The following is a 14,301-nucleotide window of genomic DNA, read 5'->3' as shown; positions in this document are numbered from 1 at the left end:
TGCCCCAGGTCTGGTGTGACGTGAATGCATGAGGGGTGGGGGGGCTCATGTGTGTCCCTGGTGAGCGCGCCCTAAAATAAAATAATAACAAAATGCACACATTGTGCTCGGGAAATAGCAGCGAGTGGCTTCGTGGAGGGAAAGGGGAAGAAAAGCAGGTTTTTTAGTGTGGGCAGCCCCTTTCCTGGGCCGGGGGAGGAGCGCGTCGGTCCAGTGCCCGCTGAGCACCCCAGGGCCGGGCTGAAGTTCAGCGGGGGGGTGGCCACCCTCGCCCCCCACCCCGTCCCCCCCGCCCCCGGGGACGGCCGTCACCCGCCTCCTGCCTTCAAAAGCCGGGGCGGCCGGGCCGAGCGCCCCCGGAGCACCATGGCTGTGGGGCCGGAGGCCGGCGGGGAGTGCGGGATCTGCTACGAGGCGTATCGGGGTGCCGGGGGGGTCCGGGCCCCCCAGCAGCTGCCCTGTCGCCATTCCCTCTGCCTCAGCTGCCTGCGCAAGCTGGTGTGTCGTGCTGCCCCCGTCGCCTTCGTCAGCTGCCCCTTCTGCAGGACGGTGACTCTGGTGCCAGAGCTGGCACCGGGGGGTCCCGGGGCGACGCCAGATGGGGAGGAGGAAGAGGAGGGGGAGGAAGGCGGCAGGGACCCCCCAGCCGCCCCCCGAGCCCCGGTGCGCCCCGTGGAGATGGCATGTGTGACCCATGGCCCTGTCTTCGCGGTGAGCGGGATGGTGTCCCCCTGCGGCCTCCGCCGCGGCCCCGAGGTGCCCGGTGCCTTCGTGCTGGGGCTGCCGGGGCGGGGGCTGCTGCTGGACACGCAGCCCCCCCTGGCCTCCATGGAGAACCTGCGCCTGGGCTTCGCCGCCGGCATCCTCGTCCTCATCGTCTCCACCTTCTTCCTCCTCGTCTTCCTCAAGTAGGTCCCATGGGGAAGAAGGGGCTCCTGTCCCCGCCGGGGGCAGCCAGAATGGACCCAGCCGTGGGGCAGGGGCTTCTCAGCCCCGGCGACGTGGGCAGGGAGAGGGCCCAGGATGGGGCTGGGGGCTCAGCGCCCCCCAGGATCCAGCCCGGGTGCGTTGGGGGCCGCAGGACGCTGGGCTGCCCCACACACGAGCCCGGGGGGCATCAGACTTCTTAAAAATTAACTTATTACGGCGGTTTCCTCCTCCCCCCCGGGGTCTCCTGCGCTCGTCTCCGGTTTATAACACTCCCGGTGCCTCCGGACCCCCCGGCGGGAGTCACGGCGTGGGGGCCACACGCCATTCCCGGTGTCGCAATCCCACAGGCTGGAAAATTCTCCCCCCCCGGCCCCGGCTGCGCTTCAGCCCGTGTCACTGGCAGCGAGGACGGGGCAGAAGGGGCCGGGCAGGGTCCCCGTGGGCTGTAGCCCTGGGAGAGCGGCCGGTGGGGGACACGCAGGGGGACGCGGTGGCCGGGGAAGGACCCAGCCCTGGGGAGACACAAGCCATTAAAGCCAGACGTTGGCCCAGCGCCGGCTCCGGTGGTTTTTCTCTCTCCCTGAGGCAGGGAGAGGTTGGTTTGCAGCAAGAAAAAGGTGCCACCTTCGCTCTCCGCGGGCAGGGCTGGGTGGGAAAACCAGGGCCTGGGCACAGAGAAGGGGGTCCCCGCTCCTGCGCCCCAAGTCCTACAGGGAAGCAGGCGTCGAGCCCCATCCCGCCCCACAGCAGCCTCCTGGTCCCGGTCCCAGCCTCAGCCCCCTCTCTCCCTCCCTCCGTCCCTGGTACCATGTTCCCACCTCCCGGCCCCAAACAGCACCCAGAAGTGGGACCAGCCCCTTCACAGCCCCCCCAGGGTGGCATCTGCCCCCTCCCCGGGACCTGGCACCTCCATCGCTCCCAGTGCCCAGGAGCCCCAGAGGCCACTGTCCCCCCCCCCAGGGGGCCCAGAACTTTCTCACCCCAAGGACTCAGGCACAGGGGACAAACACTGTTTATTTTAGGTCCCGAGAAGGAGCCAGGAAAAAAAAAAGTGGGGAAAAAAACCTGAGGTAGAGGGAGACACCAACATGGGGAAGGGGCTGGGGTACCAGCCGTGCCCACCTTCTAGAGGGACAAGTGTCGAATCCCAACCCCTGCGGAGCCGAGCAGGGACCCCCCTGCACCCACGGACCCTCCTGCACCCACGGACCCCCCCTGCACCCACGGACCCTCCTGCGAGAGACCGGGCTGCAGCAAAGCCCCGGGAGATGCCTGAGGTCCCTCCTGGAGAACCTTCACCATCATCTTCTGTCCTGCACCTCCTCACACCACCACAGCGTGACCCGGCAGCCGCTGCACTCACAGCATGGAGGGACCGTCCCTCCTGTCCCAGGAGAGGGTTTAACAGCGGATTTTCTACCTCAAATCAGTCTCCAGCCAGAGCCAAGGCAGTTTTCAAGCGCGTCGAAACAGACGGAGGCAGACTGTGCAGTAAAACCCACGCAAGCAAAACCACACAGGTTTAATTGCACTTTATTTTTTGGGAAGTGAAGGGCGAAGGCCTGGGGTTGTCTGTCTGTACCGGGATGTGTCAGCACCAGCAACAACCTCCCCCAGGAGCAGGGCAGGGTGCTCAGGACAGGCTGTAGCTCAGGGGAGCCCCCAAAAACCTGGGTCTCACCCACCCTCACTGCTCCGTGCTCTGACCTTCCCCAGGGACCCCCAGCCGAGTCCTCCCTGTGACACAGGGGCCTGGGGGGCAGCAGGGGCAGCTCTTTCACAACCTTCGGTCTCAGCCTCAGTTTTGGCTGCATTGGGCAGTTTGTGGTAGGGACAGGGACCTGCCACGCTCAGGAACAGGAAACCCCAGTGCTCTTTTCTCCCCTACCCCATAATTTGCATTTAGGAGGACACAGATCAAATTCTTCTCAGAAATAAGAGGCCGTTGTAGAAACTAAACTCTAGTGGAGTTAATTTAAGCGCTTCCATTTTATTAAGTGAAGGGGGTTATGAGTTCTAGAGACACTAAGAACCTGCTCCCAGCTTAAGCTGCGTTAGTGCCGATGAGTATGGAGGTAAAGGTGCTACGAGAACCCCAAGGTGCCTGCCCAGCCCCCCCTCCTCACTCCTTCACATCTTGGTCCACTACGGCTCAGCAGTTACTCCCCCAGCCCAGGCTGCCCCGCAGAGCCCTGGTGAGGCTGGTCACAGCTTCTGTCCCACCATCACCCAGTTTGAACTGGTGCTGTGACCATGGCGCTTCCAAGAGCGGCAGAGAAAAAGGCACAGGAGAGGGGCTGGGCTCCCTGCAGGGACCCTGCTCTGGGGAAGGAGCACGTTACACACCTGTATTGCTGCTTCCACTGCCAGGGAAGCACCACCCAGTGAAAAAATAACCTCCCCTCTGGCCACAGAGAGAGAAGAGAGGAGCTGGCTGCACAGGGAATCATTTCTGTGAGGCCTCTGGGAGCCTCAGGGTCCTCCCTAAAACCCAGCTGGGAACCCACCTCCTCCCCCCAGCAGTTCCTGGTTGCTACATCTCTGCTGGGAGCATCAGGAGAACAGAGGCCAGGTACCCCGGCTGCAGATCAGTGAGCACCACAGGCACCAGAGCTCTCAACACCCCAGAGCACCCACCTGAACCACCCCAGCCTGGAGGTTGCCCTGAGCCACCAGTCGGGAGCCACTGGCCCATAGAAACACCCACATGGGGCCTCTGGGCCCCGTCTCCCACTGCACATCACTAACACCTGGGGATAAACCAGTGTGGAGGCCCTGGGAACTGGTGGGAATCTTCCGAGGAGACCTTCACTGGGGGAGGAGGGGAGATTTTAGTCTGTTTTTTTTTTTTTAACAAGTAGTTACTCCTGCAGGGTCCTGCCAGACTCGTTCTTCTGAAGCACTTCCCAAAGTTCACATTTGCATAAAGTTTCAGAGGAATGAAGGGAGGGTTGGCAGAAGTAGGACAGCAAGAGAGAGGGGCAGGAAGACCCTCAGCCCCTCCCCAGCCTCTGTGTCTCTGCCTGGTCAGAGCCAGGGGTCCCAGCCAGTGCCAAGAGCCCCCTGCTCTCAGCCCCATGGGTCGGGGGGACAAGAGCCTGGCATATCCCTGGTTGTTCACAACTGTCCCAGGTCTGAGGCTCGTTAAGTGCCAGGCACACAGGAAGAGGAGAGGGCTCACAGGCGCTCACCAGCCGGCTCTTCATCCCAGCCAGTCCAGGTCATCATCATCATCATCGCCAAACAGCGGAGCTGGAGGGGGACGCCCCTTCATGCTCTGGAAGTAAAACCAGAGGGAAATGTGTCAGTCTCAACAGCTTCCCAGTATTTAGTAACTGCTGCACAGCTCTGGCTCTGGACTCTCCAGCAGCTTCAGGGAGATGATTTCAAGAAGCCTCATTACTGACACTTTTGTACTTTTCATACAATGGCTTAATATTCCAGGAGAGAGAGACCTACGGGCTGAAAGGGAGGGGAGAGGGGTGAGACACTAAAACCCTGCAGTGACCTCGGCAGCTCTCACTGATTTCATGCCAGCAGGAGTTTGTCCTCACTCCCTGCCCAGGGAACCCTTCCGAGCTCAACGAGAAACAAAATCCAAAATATTCCTGATTTATACTGAAAACGCAGGGGAAGCTCTGAGCTGGGCCAGCAGGAGCCAGGCCCCCACCCCCGTGGGAGGGGCTTCAGACACGCTACAGGTTAATGCTGAACCTGTTTGGTAGCAGTGGAAAGACACAACCACCTACCACTTCCTCCTCATCCTCCTCTTCAGAGGGAACTCGAGGCTTCAGTGGTTTAGGAGATGCCGTTTCAAAGAAGTCGTCATCCTCAAAGAGGCTAGAAGAAGGTAGAGAATTAACAGCTTGTTTGTAACATCAGGATCCCATCATCTAGAAGGTCTATTAAAGAATGATGTAGAAGTTTTGTCACTGAGCCACACTCCTGAGGCATGGACTCCTTACCAGAGCAGAATGCTTATTTATCAATACTTATAAATACTTCAAGGGTGGGTGTCAGGAGGATGGGGCCAGGCTTTTTTCAGTGGTGCCCAGGGACAGGACAAGAGGGAATGGACACAAATTTGAGTATAAGAAGTATCCACCTAAACATGAGGAGGAACTTCTTTCCTGTGAGGGTGGCAGAGCCCTGGCAGAGGCTGCCCAGAGAGGTGGTGGAGTCTCCTTCTCTGGAGACATTCAAACCCACCTGGACACGTTCCTGTGGGACCTGCTCTGGGTGGCCCTGCTCTGGCAGGGGGTTGGACTGGATGATCTCCAGAGGTCCCTTCCAGCCCCATGTGATACTGTCAATGACAATGGGACCTGGCAACGAGTATGAGGTCCCAGGGAAGGTTCATGCTCCCCTGTTGCACTCAGCTGGAACCCATTAACAGGGATAAACAGCACCAATGTCCCCCCAACACCATGGTGGCCCTACAGCCACCCTCCCAGCAGAGCCTGCCCCCCAACAGCCTGCTCTCTGCCAGCACTGTGATGGTGCTTCGGCCCCACCAGGCACTGCCCCACAGCTGGGACACAGCCGTGCCAGCCCCTGGGCAGCTGCCAGACCAGAGCCAGGGAATCAGCAGGGAAATGGGACTGGGGATGCCTCAGCAGCCACCCCTCACCTGGAATCTTTCTGCCTGGGGCTGGAGCCCAGTTCCTGCCGTGCTGGGGTTTCTCTGAGAGCTGGGCTCAGCCCTGCTGGGCTGGGTGCTGAAGATGGCTCCTTCTCAGAGCTACTTTCATCTGTGCAGATCCCTCCATCACCATTCAAGGGAGGGGGCTCTAAACCCCCCACGGGCTCCTCTGCCTCCTGCTCTGCAGCTGGCTTTTCTGGAGGCACTGCCACATCCACTTCTCCTGGCTGGGCTTCTAGAAGAGAAGGTTCTGCAGCTTCTGCCTGCAAAGATACTCTGGAGGGACCACATTCAGTCTCAGCTCCCCCCATGGGACTGCTCTCCTGCCTTTGCTCAGCGGGGACAGGGTCTGCATCCACCTGGGGAACAGGCTGTCCTGCAGGGTCAGGACCCAGGCAGGATTCAGCTGTGGAAGAGAGAGGCTCCCCCTGGACCTTTTCCTCTTCTGACACCCCACTGCTCTGCGTCACCTGCTCTTCCTCGGCAGTTCTGGGCCTGGCAGACAGAGCAGGGGACTCATCTTCCTGGTCAGACACCGTGGAGCCTGCAGTGGCTTCCCCAGGACCAGCTGGGAATGTCACACTCTGCGCTGGGCTACGCTGCATGGGCTCTTCATTGTCAGTCTTTGCTCCAGGTGATGCCTCCTGTCTCGCTGCTCCTGTTCCAGATTCCTCCTTTTTACCATCATCATCTGGTTTCTCCTGCTGCCTATTGAGTAGCTGCAGTGTTACAGTCTGAAAAATTGGGAAGAGAGAACATAGGTTATACCCTAAACATAATCAGGTGCCTGTATCATCTTCTACTCCTGGGCTGCTTTGCCACCCACAACAGTTTCTGTTTCAATGAGTTCAGACTCCCAGGAGAAGTCTGTGTTTTCAGCCCCAGACTCGTTCCCTCACACCCATCACCCTGTGTCCCTCACCACTCTCATACCTTAATGGTGTTCATGACAACGCCCAGAACCGTCCTCCCACTGTACGTCTCTTCCAGCTCAAACTCACCCCGAAGAGATTGAAACACACCATTCATTATCTTCTTTACCTGGAAAAGAGCAAGACAGGAAACAAAGGTAAGATCCATTACCAGAGGAAGAGACCTCCGGAGATCATCCAGTCCAACCCCCTGCCAGAGCAGGGCCACCCAGAGCAGGTCCCACAGGAACGTGTCCAGGTGGGTTTGAATGTCTCCAGAGAAGGAGACTCCACCACCTCCCTGGGCAGCCTCTGCCAGGGCTCTGCCACCCTCACAGCAAAGAAGTTCCTCCTCATGTGTAGGTGGAACTTCTTATATTCAAATTTATGCCCATTTCCTCTTGTCCTGTCCCTGGGCACCACTGAAAAAAGCCTGGCCCCATCCTCCTGACACCCACCCTTGAAGTATTTATAGGTGTTGATCAGATCCCCCCTCAGCCTTCTCTTCTCCAGACTAAACAGACCCAAGTCCCTCAGCCTCTCAAGTGGTTTCCAAAGAATCCACTTCTCAAATCAGAAATTCCCATAGTGAAGCAGAATACATCACACTGTCTTCATCCAGAACCATCACACACACCCCCCAAACCCATCCCTCCAGAACTGAGGCAGGTTGCACAAACCCAAAAGACAGCCTGACACTTAACTTCTTATCATTTGTACATCTAAATTTACAATTTGTACATCTAAACCTCAAGTCTTAAACTATAACACCCCCAAAAAAATCAAGCAACCAAGTGGGCAGCAGGGTGATCTCACCCTTCCTGCCTCTGCAGACCCTGCTGCTAGCAACACAGCGCTTCTGAGGAGAAAATAGTGTTTTCCCTTCTTATCTCTGCTCCAAGGGTAGTGTTTTCCCTTCTTATCTCTGCTCCAAGAGAAATAGAATCATAGAATCATAGAGGTTGGAAGAGACCCTTGGGATCATCGAGTCCAACCATCTCCCCTACTCTACAAAGTCCTCCCCTACACCATGTCCCTCAGTACCCCATCTAAACGGCCCTTAAACACATCCAGGGATGGGGACTCCACCCCCTCCCTGGGCAGCCTGTTCCAATGCCCGACCACTCTTTCGGTGAAAAATTCCTTCCTAATGTTCAATCTAAACCTCCCCTGTTGGAGCTTGAAGCCGTTCCCTCTCGTTTTCTATTGTTAATTACCTGTGAGAAGAGCCCAGCACCAACCTCTCTACAGTGTCCTTTCAAGTAGTTGTAGAGAGTGATGAGGTCTCCCCTCAGCCTCCTCTTCCTCATACTAAACAGTCCCAGCTCCTTCAGCCGCTCTTCATATGATTTGTTTTCCAGCCCCCTCACCAGCTTCGTTGCCCTCCTCTGCACTCGCTCCAGCACCTCCAGATCTCTCTTGGATTGAGGTGCTCAAAACTGGACACAACACTCGAGGTGTGGCCTCACCAGTGCTGAGTACAGGGGCACAATCACCTCCCTTCTTCTGCTGGTCACACTATTTCTAATACAAGCCAGGATGCCATTGGCTTTCTTGCCCCCCTGGGCACACGGCCGGCCCATATTCAGTCGTTTGTCAACTAGAACCCCCAGGTCTCTTTCCTCCAGGCAGCTCCAGCTACACTGCCCCCAGCCTGTAGCGCTGCAGGGGGTTGGTGTGGCCCAAGTGCAGGACCTGGCACTTGCCCTTGTTGAAACTCATGCCGTTGATCTTGACCCAGTGATCCAATCTATCTAGGTCCCTCTGTAGGGCTTCCCTATCCTCCTGGGAATCAACACTCCTGCTTAACTTGGTATCATCTGCAAACTTGCTGATGATACACCCTATGTCCTTATCGAGATCATCAATAAAGACGTTAAATAGAAATGGTCCCAGCACTGAGCCCTGAGGCACACCACTGGTGACCGGCCGCCAGCTGGATTTGAATCCATTGAGCACAACTCTTTGGGACCTTCCAGTCAGCCAGTGCTTGATCCAGCAGATCGTGTGCTCGTCCAGGCCGTGTGAAGCAAATAATACAAGGCAAACAGATTTGCTTAGTGAAGGGAAATACTGGCTAGTGAAGCTCACTTCTTCTGTGAAGTCTGCAGATGAAGAGCCATCTTGCTGCCTCTCCAGGTCTCGGATGCGTTCCTCATAGCGAGCCCTCAGCGCCGCAGCGTCCTCCTGCAGGGCTGAGTACTGCCAGGGGAAACCAGGAGTTAGAGCAGCTCCAGACACCACTGCAACGGATGGGGAACAGGGGAAATGGGATCTGGAAACAGCTTCTTAGCAAGGGGCAGAATTGGGGAGTGGAGTTTTAAGCTGGGCTTTGATAGAGAGTTGCAAGAGACTTGGCTGAAATGACCAGCACCAAAATAAAGCCATCCAACCCAGCCCAAACCCCGGAGATCCACAACCGTGTCATCAGCTCTTCAAGTTACACCCAGAACAGGCACAGCATTACTGAGACCCCAGTGGAACAAGGTCTGGGTCTCACCACCAGACCTGTGCTGGTTTGCTGGGAGTTATTCCTTCCCTCTCATGCTCTGGAACTCATGTTATTACTCTGGACACAGGTATCCCAAGGCTAGTGATCACTGCTCTCCAGTTCACAGGCAGCTGCCGTGTTCTCCCCTTTACCTTCTCTTTGATAGGCTCCAGTTGCTCCAAACGTTGCTGAAACTCAGATGATTTTTGCTCCTCTGCTTTTTTCGAGTGTTTCAGAGCTGCAACCTGAAAGACAAGAACCAGAGCCCATCAGTTTCCAGCCCCTTTCGGTGTCACCCACTTCCAAACAGCTTCTGCTCAAAAGCAGTCACTCAGAACAGCACAGAAAAGCAGAGGAGACCGTAGCTGTTGTTTTAGCCCGAGACTGACAGCACCTTGGCTCTCCCTCACTCAGGACTGGGCAGTAAATCACTGGCCCACCATCTCAACCTAAGAGATGCAAGCACAGACACATCCCCCGGGCAAGATCAAATTCAAGTAGTCAAGAAATTAAAGAGTCAAATGGTGGGAGAGGGTAGTTGGTTATAGTTACTGGTTATTTGGCATGACATTTCAGCAATAAACCCAGCCCTTTTACCTTCTCTTCCAGCTGGGACAGCTGCTGCTGCAGGGAATCCCTCTGCTCACACACCTCCTGGTACTCTCTAAGATGCTGCTCCTTGGCCGAGGCCAGCGCCCGCTCACATTTGGCTTCCCACTGGGATTCCAGCTCTGCCTGGACGAGTGATAGCTGCCCATCATGTGAGAGAGATCGTCAGGAACATGCTCACACAATCTGTATTTGCACAAGCAGCTGAAAATTTGGGGCTGGACAACACCTCCTGCCCTCAGCTGGAACACCCACACGGGAATGGCAGCCCTGGAGCAGGCACCAGCTCCTGCCCACTCCTCTCAGAGTTTAGTTCTGGCCACGATCCTTCAGACTGGCACAGGTTTCAGATCCCTTGGCATATTTCTAAGCAGCCTTTCACTCGGCAGCAGCCCTGAGTTCTCTCTACTGTGAGCTTCATTTGGTGCCTCTCCTTCCCTCAGCCTGACCCCGATGCCAGGTGCCAGCCCACATCCATGCTGCCCCAAAACTCTACAGCTGCAGCAGGAGCCCGTGGCTGGAGTCAGAGAGACTAGGACCCGGCAGCCTCCCTGCCTGCTCACATCATCTGCCTCCTTAGAGACATCAGTGTAAAGCCCAGAGGCAGATGCAGGGCCAACAAACACCAGCAAAGATACTTCAGAAAGACAAAGTGAACCCTTTCTTGAAGTTAACCCCTAAAATCAAGCAGGCAACGTCTTTGTTTTTCCACTCCCTGAGCGTTTTCACAACTATTTCCCACCCATATGTTCCTACAAACCTTCCAGGCCCTCTCTGGAGAAGCTGCCATGACTCCTCACCTGCTCTGCTGCTGCCTGGTCAGTCGAAGTCCGTGCCTTTTTCAGCAGCTGCCGAAGCTTGTCCAGCTCCTGCTGGTACGATCTGCGTATTTCTTCCATCTCTTCCTCAGCTTGAGCTCTCTCCGAGAGGGATTTCTTCTTCCTTTCTGCAAGATTCTGCAATCCAGAACAGGACACAGAATAAGCCAGATTGCACCGAAGTAGCTTCTCTTCCTTGTGCAGAAAAAGCTTCTTTGAGCAGGGAATGTTATCACTTTAAAATCAAGCTGAGATTACTTTAGAGGTAGGAAGGTTAACATATTACTGTCTAAGATATGTGATTTTTATTAAATTTTTTTAATAAGTACAAAGAGTCCACCAGCACAGGGATCCTTGCCCGTGGATGAGTCAAGATTTACCTAATTTGCATGTTTACAAGCAAGAATATTGGGTTAAATTTCAGCAAACAACTGAAACCCTGCATCTCTGTATCGCTGGCACTGGACGTACCCTTTCCAGGGTCTCCTTTTCCACTTTTAGGTCCGTTAACTCTTCTTCCAACGCTGTGATCTTCATGTCCAGCTGCTTGCGGCTCTGCTTCTCAGCTTTGAACCTACTCTGAGTGTCCTCAGAGGCTTCTTGGAGCTCTGCAAAAAAAAAAACAAAACATAAAACCACACACCTCACTGTGGGTGTCAGCACTACCTGTATTTCAGGTTAGAGCTTTTTGGGGCTGGCGGGAAGGAACAGTGTCTTTTGCACAATGAAATCAACCCCACGGCTTCACCTGCAGAGGGAACTAGAATTTATCAAGAGTTTCTTCTGTGAAATGGCAACGCTTATACCTCAGCTTTTATCTTAACTTTTCAGCCACTGGAGCATCTCTGGTTCCTCTGTGAGGACAGCAATCCCCGTGACGGGATGACTTTGTTCATTGATTCATCCCAGTTTCCTTGTGGCAGTAACGAGGACGCACGTACCCTTCAGACATTCCAGGGCATCAGTATCCTTCTTGGATACCCCTGTGGTCTGGAATTCTGGAAGTGACTGGCCAGAAGGCAAGAATTTCTGAATATCACCAGAGGAGGAGGTGACTCTTGCGGAAGAAGCCCCACGCTGGGTGCCAAAGAGGACTATCATGGTTTAGCCTCAGATGGCAACAAAGAACCACGTAGCCACCCTCTCACTGCCCCCAGCCGTGGGGAAAATTGGAAGAAAAAGGCAAAACTTGTGGGTTGAGACAAAGGCAATTTAACAGAAGAGCAAAGGGAACAGGAAAACAATAACACTAATAGAGGAATGTACAAACACTAATTATGGCACCAGCACTCACCCACTGGACCCGGGATGCCCCAACCCACTCCCCAGTGACTCCCTGCCACCACCCCAGCTTTAGACTGGGCATGGCCGACATGGGATGGATACTGTGTCCCTGCCAGATCCTGGTGAAGATTAACCCCAGAGATAGGACAAAAGAAAAAAGGCACAAATTTGGACATAAGAAGTTCCACCTAAACATGAGGAGGAACTTCTTTGCTGTGAGGGTGGCAGAGCCCTGGCAGAGGCTGCCCAGGGAGGTGGTGGAGTCTCCTTCTCTGGAGACATTCAAACCCACCTGGACACGTTCCTGTGGGACCTGCTCTGGGTGGCCCTGCTCTGGCAGGGGGTTGGACTGGATGATCTCCAGAGGTCCCTTCCAACCCCATGTGAACCCTACCCCCGCCAGAACCAGGACATTACCCCAGAAGAAAGGAAAAGCTTATGACTTCGAAAAAAGAATGACCTCAAGGATCTCTCATGGGACAGGCACAAGACCTCCTACCTGCTAACTGTGCCTGCAGTTTATTGAGCTGTGTCTCATGTCGCTCTGCCTCCTGCAGGGCAGCAGACAGTTGTTTCCGCAGGTCCATCTCCTTCTTCTGGTGGGCCGTCAGCTCCAGCTGCAGCTGGGAAACCTGCGCCGTGGCGGCTGCTAACTCCTCTGCAACTTTGGCCTGTGTCACAAAACGGAGCAGGGAAAAGGGAGGGAAAAGTGATGTGAGTGTGAGGAGGCACCAGAACCACTCTCGCAGGAAGAACCGATAGGGTACTGGAGACCTTAATGGGGAAGCACTGGGATCCAGCTCCTCACAGACACCTCCAAATTGAAGAGGTAACGATAACCTTTTTTGGCCACGTAACTGAGTGGTTTGGCTGTAACCTGTCCAGACTGACTAGGAATTTGCACAAAGCCATCAACAACCTCATCACCACATTAATTCAACTCAGTGAGTTTTCCTCGAGATGCTTAAACACATCTTTAAGACTAGTACCAGTGCCCCGTGGCTCTGCTCAGAGTTGTCAGGCTACGACAGCATCTACTCAACTAAAACCCTGGGCTCCAACATCTAATTATCTTCAATAAGGTTACAAGTCACTGAAAAGCCACACAAAGCATAGGCTTGTTTCAGCCATAAGAGCACCTTCCCTCAGAGCACGCAGCATGTAGCCACCTTGAGGTGCCCAGAGGGGCAAGGCTGTCATTTGGAGCAGAGCTCTCACAGGAATTTGTTGATGTGTTTGGATTCAGGATCGCTCAGTCGGTGACTCATGTCAAACCAGGTACGATACAGCTCGTTAGACAACTTGTAAACAGTACATCAGGGGAGGCTCAAGGCATCAAGACAAAGGCACAAAGAGACGCTCCCAGTTTTGTTGCACAGCACAAAGTTCAGAGGATGCTCTGCAGAGACAGAGCTGCACCAGTCAGAAATCCTCACTTGCTGCAGGGAATTCCTGGATCCACACCTACAGCCAGAGTCCCAACAGCCTTTCACTGCCCTGTAACTGGAAACTGCAGGAGAACTGGAGTTTCTCTCTGCTTTATCCCCATAAGAGAATTAAAGTGCTTGTCTTCAGACTAGGACCACTGCCTTCTGGCAGAGAAGAACTGTGAGCAAAACTGTTCCAACTGTGGTGAGGATGAACCTGTGCAGACCTTGAGGGCCGGGACACCACACCATTCATTTTAAAGAGGAGGCAACATTTCAACAGAGACTGGCTAAAAACAATCTGTTTTCCTCTTACGTTTCCATAAAAGTCTCCCTGCAGTTCAAGATACTAACTCCTCGCGTGCTAAAACCAAACCCAAACCCAAACCCCATGGCATTATCTAAAGGTTGCTTTAACACTTGCCTTTGTCCTTAATGACAAATAAAGAGAAAGAAAAAGGAAATCTCAGGCCAGGGACTGTTACTAGGCTTAAGTTCCCGCAGTGAACATTTCGTGTCCACATTAGCTCAGCTCCAGCCTCCAGCTTTCAGGTACCCAGAATCTCCTGTGATCAGTGTCTGCTCTGACAATTACACGATCCTGTCCTGTTTCTCCCGTGGGGGAGGTGAAATGAGCAGCATGTGACAAAGCTCCCTGAAAGGGCTCCCCAAGAAAGAGGGGATCAGTGGGCGACGCTGCCATTTATAAAGCCCTTTTCCAAGCTGAAGATCCATCCGTGCTAATTCAAGATCTGAGGCAATTATGTGAACCCCAATCAGCCTGTAGCTAGTTGAAGAGGAAGCTGGGCTGGCCCTACCAAGGGCACAGTTCTGTGTCACCCCACAGTCAGCAGACACTGCCTCACCTGGTCCCAGCCCCGATCCGCTGGCGGCATGTGCTAGGGAAGAGAAAGCAGCGACAGGAAACAGCAAGAGTTAAGAACACAACTTGAAAGGCAGAGGCATTAATCATCATCAGTAAAGCAAAACGCTTCATTACAGGAGCCTAAGACATGCCAGAAAAGCCTTTAAAATATTTCAAGAGCTGTAAAAGCTTAAGTAGTGAAGCCTGGCTTAAAAAGAAAGAAGGTAAAGGTACCTTCAGAGGTAGATCACACCCCCAGAGGCAGGAGTGGTCCCTGTGAGCACCGTGGCACTGGGAGGGGGGTGTTACTGACCCTTATGGCAC

General features: G+C 54.6%; 1 protein-coding gene across 2 annotated transcripts in view; it reads right to left on the bottom strand.

Annotated features, from left to right (window-relative positions):
• Positions 1–2,447: 2,447 nt before the first annotated feature.
• The window catches only part of FKBP15 (FK506 binding protein 15), a 31,678-nt gene continuing 19,824 nt past the window's right edge, over positions 2,448–14,301 (bottom strand). For both annotated transcript variants that reach the window (XM_014952335.1, XM_014952336.1), the window contains exons 20-29: positions 12,185–12,356; positions 10,873–11,009; positions 10,384–10,539; positions 9,572–9,724; positions 9,127–9,219; positions 8,575–8,685; positions 6,506–6,613; positions 5,561–6,306; positions 4,680–4,770; positions 2,448–4,207 (exon numbers count right to left, since the gene is read on the bottom strand). In XM_014952335.1, the coding sequence (XP_014807821.1) occupies positions 4,133–4,207; positions 4,680–4,770; positions 5,561–6,306; positions 6,506–6,613; positions 8,575–8,685; positions 9,127–9,219; positions 9,572–9,724; positions 10,384–10,539; positions 10,873–11,009; positions 12,185–12,356 (1,842 nt within the window). In that variant the 3' untranslated portion in view covers positions 2,448–4,132. The remainder of the gene's footprint in view (positions 4,208–4,679; positions 4,771–5,560; positions 6,307–6,505; positions 6,614–8,574; positions 8,686–9,126; positions 9,220–9,571; positions 9,725–10,383; positions 10,540–10,872; positions 11,010–12,184; positions 12,357–14,301) is intronic.

Source organism: Calidris pugnax, unplaced genomic scaffold (assembly GCF_001431845.1).
Source record: "Calidris pugnax isolate Ruff unplaced genomic scaffold, ASM143184v1 scaffold135, whole genome shotgun sequence".
NCBI classification, from domain to species: Eukaryota; Metazoa; Chordata; class Aves; order Charadriiformes; family Scolopacidae; genus Calidris; species Calidris pugnax.
The sequence above is the reverse complement of the archived record's forward strand: the minus strand, read 5'-3'. Positions and strand labels throughout refer to the sequence as shown.